This window comes from Marmota marmota, unplaced genomic scaffold (assembly GCF_001458135.2).
Source record: "Marmota marmota marmota unplaced genomic scaffold, marMar, whole genome shotgun sequence".
Taxonomy (NCBI): Eukaryota; Metazoa; Chordata; class Mammalia; order Rodentia; family Sciuridae; genus Marmota; species Marmota marmota.
This window is the reverse complement of record NW_025999900.1, coordinates 57,418,095-57,422,934: the sequence shown is the minus strand read 5'-3', so window position 1 is coordinate 57,422,934 and position 4,840 is coordinate 57,418,095. Positions and strand designations below refer to the sequence as shown.

The 4,840-nt window shown below is 65.0% G+C and overlaps 1 protein-coding gene across 2 annotated transcripts in view; it reads right to left on the bottom strand.

The window, feature by feature from the left end:
• Rin3 (Ras and Rab interactor 3) overlaps positions 1-4,840 on the bottom strand; it is an 84,584-nt gene that overhangs the window by 22,513 nt on the left and 57,231 nt on the right. Inside the window, exons 8-9 of one of the 2 annotated variants that reach the window (XM_048799221.1) lie at positions 3,347-4,812; positions 743-1,051 (exon numbers count right to left, since the gene is read on the bottom strand). In XM_048799221.1, the coding sequence (XP_048655178.1) occupies positions 743-1,051; positions 3,347-4,812 (1,775 nt within the window). The remainder of the gene's footprint in view (positions 1-742; positions 1,052-3,346; positions 4,813-4,840) is intronic. The other variant, XM_015494907.2, reaches the window with a different exon arrangement.

The following is a 4,840-nucleotide window of genomic DNA, read 5'->3' as shown; positions in this document are numbered from 1 at the left end:
CCCCCCGCGCTGTGGTTTTGCAGATCTTGTCATCGAGAGGGGAAGTGCCTCACCCCTTGAGTCTGGCTCATCTTGTGAGTAAACAAGCTGGAGAAATGTGTCAGTGCGCCTGTGCGGGCTGGCTCTCCACGGGCCTCGCTTGGACCCTGGCCACGGCCACAGGTGCAAGCCTGGGTAACCTGTTGGCCATCCTAGACCAGCCCACCGCCAGAGGGGCACTGCTGTCCCCAACCAGCAGGCCTTCGACTGGCCACCTGGCAGCCCAGCTGAGTGTGGCCAGCATCACTGTTAGGAGGAATAGTGTCCCTTCCAAACTCACGAGGAATTAATTCAGTACCGAGAGCCGGACCTTACTTGGACGTGGGGTTGTTGGTCGCAGATATGATTAGCTAAATGAGGTCACCTGGAGCAGGGACAGCCGCTCATTCAACACGACCCGTGTCCAGGTAAAGAGGAGAAACCTGGGCACAGACACGCACACAGGCGACACCGAGTGCAGAAGGCAGAGCAAGCAGGAGGCAGGTGGGTGCCGATGCTCCCTGGCCTCAGGAACCGTGACCTTCAACTCCCAGCCCCAGCGCTGGGGGGGACAGTGCCCGCGAAGGCCCCGTCCAGGGTGGTTCTCTCACCCGCTCCAGGGCAGCAGCCCATCACCCTTCCCTGTCCCTGTCACCCCTGGGAGGTGCCGGACGCCCAGCCGTCCCCTCACCGGGGCCTGTGACCGTGGCCTGGCCGGGCCTACCTGGGCTGCCGAGGGCCATGGAGTCGTAGATGAGCTTGCAGGTCTTGAGCAGGGTGGAGATCTTCTTCTCGGGCGAGTAGGCCTTGTGCATGCTGCAGAGCTTCTGCAAGATCTTCTCCATGACGGGCACCTCAGGCACGCTGGTGGTCACGCCCAGGTCCGTGGTGGTGGTGGACAGGATCACCAGCTGGTTGTCCTTGAGCTGCTGCAGCGAGCCGTCCCTGGTGTGGATCTCGTGCAGGCTGGCGTCGATGGCCTCCTTCAGGGGCTTCAGCACGCACTTGTACAAGGCAGACTCCACGATGGCCTCTGCGGGTGGCCAGGAGGTGAGGGTGAGGGCACTGGCTGCAGGGACCCTGCCACCGGTCCTGCAGCCCTCCATAGCCAGGTCCCTGGAGGGACACCTCTCAGCCCAGCAGGTAGACCCCATGGTCCTGACAGGGGGGACGTGTAGTGCATCCAGCCAAAAGCCACACTGCAGACACCGTGGCTCAGGAGCCCCCGGGGAATAGTGTCCCAGGGTCATCATATCCTAGCGGTTCCCTCAGAGCCTGGCACCAGGTTGCTGGCCCTGTCCCAGCCTCTGGGTCAGCCCTGACTCATCTCCCCACTTCATCTCGGCTGGACCCTTAGCCAAAGGAGCAGCCTTGCCCGAGCAGCCCTGGTCCGCCTGCCTCAGCTCTCCACCTGTGTCCACACTGCCTTCTCCCTGCAAGGAGGCCCACCACTCTCTCCACGGCTGGGCACCCTCTCCTGCTCCTCCCTTGGGCCCAGCTCCTCCTCCCCTATTTTGGAAGGCAGGGCTGATCACAGCTTCCTCCGGGCCACCTGGAGCCTGCCATGCCCTTCCACGTCCCCCAGGTCAACCCCGTTCCCCGGCCTGGGATGATCTCACAGCCTCGCGGCTCTTTTTATGCTGACGGTTCCTAAACATCCACCTCCAGCCCACACTCTTCCCCAGAACTGCAGACTCAGGTCCCCGGGGCCTACCCGACGGCCCCCTAGGACAATAAGTGTCTCCGAGGTCACATGTCCAACACTGATCTCCTGGACTTCTCCCTGGTGCCTGTCAGGAAGTGGCCTCCCAGGGACACCAGCGCCGGTCCTTGGCCTACCTCCTCTCTCCCCAACATCCCACGTCAGCCTGTCCTGCTTGGCTTCCCCAGCAGACCCAAATCCAGGTCCCGGCTCCACCTGCCCAGGCGCTGCCCACTTCTGGCCACCCTCAACGTGCGCCTGGACAGTGACAGTAGCCTCGGAGCCGACCTCGGCTCCCACTGGGCACTATGGCCCCAGTGCTTATTTGAGGCCATGTCGCCCCCGCACCCCCCTACCCTAGGCTTGACCTGCTGCAGGGGAAGCCGAGTCCTCGGGGAGGCGCCCAGGTCCTGTGTGACCTGCCTTCCTGGTGCCTCCTGCCTGCCCAGTCCCCTACCCCTTCCTCTATCCATTGCTCAGGTTTCCCACTGGTGGCCGGCCACCCTGCTGGCCAGCAAGCTCCTTGAGGGTAGGAGGGGCTCCTGGCTTTTCCACTCTCCTGCACTGAGGCTGCAGTGGTGGGCCTCGCCCAGACTGCCCAGAGCTTCCTGCCCAGGGGGACCCCGCTCCCCAGGCCCCCGCACAAGTGCAAACACGGCACCAGCCTCAGACTTGCACCCCCCATGCTGGCGGCGCCCCAGTCCGTGGCCTGGTGACTGTATCCATTCCCAGGAGTTGGGCAGCAAGGCCAGCCTCCTCAGGGCGGCCTCCAGCTTGGCCCTTTGTTATCAGGAAACACTCACAATGAACCGCCTGTGACGTGGAGTGCCCCGTGCCCCTTCCTGTGCCCAGTTCTGACCCTCTCATTATGGGAGGGGGCTGCGAGGGCTGGGGAGCCCGGGGGAGGGGACCCTGGACGGCTGGGGAAGTGACCGCTGCCAGGTAGCTTATCAGCAACTTGATGTCTGGGCAGCTGCTTTGGCCCCAGCAGTGTGACCTGACCGAATAGTTCCCATGTTGATGTGGCTGCGAGGTTGATCGCAACGACCCCTCTGTTTCTCAGTGTGAGTCACAATTGACAGAGGGTTTGGCAGCTACTGGACTAGAGGCTGGTGGGGCCAGGAAGGCCAGGGGGGTCAGAGGAGTGAGCCGCCTCGGGCTGGTGCCCCAGAAACAGAGCCCAGGAGAGGGGTCTGGGCACCCCAGAGGTTCTGTGGACAGAGGGAAAGTGGCCAGGGAAGTGAGGCAGTGAGGACAAGGTCTCAGCCCTAGTCTGGTCCCACAGGGTGCCCGGGAGCATCAACAGCACCACATGGTGGTCCCGCCTGAGGGAAGGGCCCAGTGTGCCCCCCATGGTGGACGGTGGCTGTTGGTGGCAGAAGGGGGTACAGGGAGGGTGGCCCCTACGTAACTGCAGTCACTGCTCTAGAAAAGGGTGGGCATACACCACTAGGAACCACCTCTTGCAGTGACTGCAGACAGGGACATGCACCCAGGAAAGGGGGTGGGGGACACCAAGTGTGCCCACCGCACAAGCCTCCTCTGTCCTAAGGGGCTGTGGGGTCTATGCGCCACGCCATCCTTCCCTTCCTCCCACCAGCTGCCAGCCCCTGCCCAGGCACTGACCAAGCTGCTCCTCCGAGTGCAGACTGGGGTCCACTAGGGCCTTGAGCTCGGTGCTCTGCAGCAGGTAGCTCTTGAGCTGCGTCATCATGGTGCGGATCTCCTGCAGCATCTCGGTGCTGGACGTCTGGCGCGCCATCATCTCCGTGCTGTACACCCTGTAGTCCTGCACCAAGCTGCCAAAGTAGGAGCCCTTGTCCTGCGCCAGCTCCACCACCTTCTTGTACAGCTTGCGGTCGCTGGAGAGGAAGGCGTGGAAGACGCTGGTGAAGCTGACGAAGCTCAGCCGGTGCCGCGCCTTGTCCAGGATCATGGAGGGCTTCTTCTTCACGCTGGGGCTGCCGAACTCCAGCTCCTCCTCGGCGCTGCTGGTAGAGTAGGAGTCCTGGTCCGCGGCTGAAGCAGGCAGCCCCAGGTTCTCTGAGAGCGAGGCCAGGGAGCCCTTGAACCCCGCGGAGCTCTGGGGACAGGCGCTGGCCGGAGCACAGAGGAGCTGAGTCCCGGCCTCGGGAGCAGGACTCTGGCCTTCTCTGGGGGCACTGGGCGTGGGTTTCTCTGAGGCCACCTCCTGCGGGGGGTGCTCCGCGCTCTCCGAGGGACTTGGCAGGCCTTGGGCCAGCTGCCTGGAGACGCGCTTCTTCCTGGGGGGCGGGACCGGGGGTTGCCTGGCCTTCCTGGGAGGTTCTGGCTTGCTGCCCGGATCACTGGCTTTGGCCTCTGCCTCTTGGCCTTGCTCTGTGGTCCTTGGAAGTCTGTCTCCAGGGCTGCCTGATGTCCCCTGGGGAGGTGGGCTGAGTGGGGCTGCCCTGGAAAGCACGGGTGGGTTCCCCTCTGCCACCATCCCTGCACCGTGGTCTTCCAGGGACACCCTGTCGGAGACGCGCCGTCTGGGAGGAGCAGCTGGAAGATTCTTCTTCAGGGGCAGCAGAGGGGCCTGGGCCGGCTGCGGCTTCGAGGGGCTGGGGCTGGTCCTTGGCGTCGGCTCCTCCTCCCTGAGGGGGCCCAGCCCAGTGGCAGGTCGTGAGAGCCTCTCACAGGCTGTCATGGGTGGCTGGCTCGGATGGTCGGGGGTCCCTGGGGTCCCTGGGGTCTGGGGGGCTGATGCTGCAGGAGAACCGGGCAGTGGACAAGCCGGGCCCGCCACTGTAAAGGGCCGGGCTGGGCCAGCGGGGTGCGGGGCATGCGCTGGGGGTGGCGGCGGCGGGCGGCAGGGGGCCCACTTGGAGGTGGGCGAGGCGGTGTCTGAGGCGGTGTCCGAGGCAGCTGGCAAAGCCCGCGAGGGGCAGCTGCCCAGAGGTGGCAGGTCGCCGGGCAGGGTGCTGCCGCAGTCCTCGATGAACATGGGATTCACCAGCCAGAGCCGGTCGCTCCCCGTGGACAGCTCGATCTCGCAGGAGCAGTTCTCATAGCGAGCGGGGGGCCGGGGGCTGCAGGCTGCGGGGGGCCCGGCCGGCGGCGGCTGGGTCGGTCTTGGCTGGAGTTCTGGCGGCCTTCGCG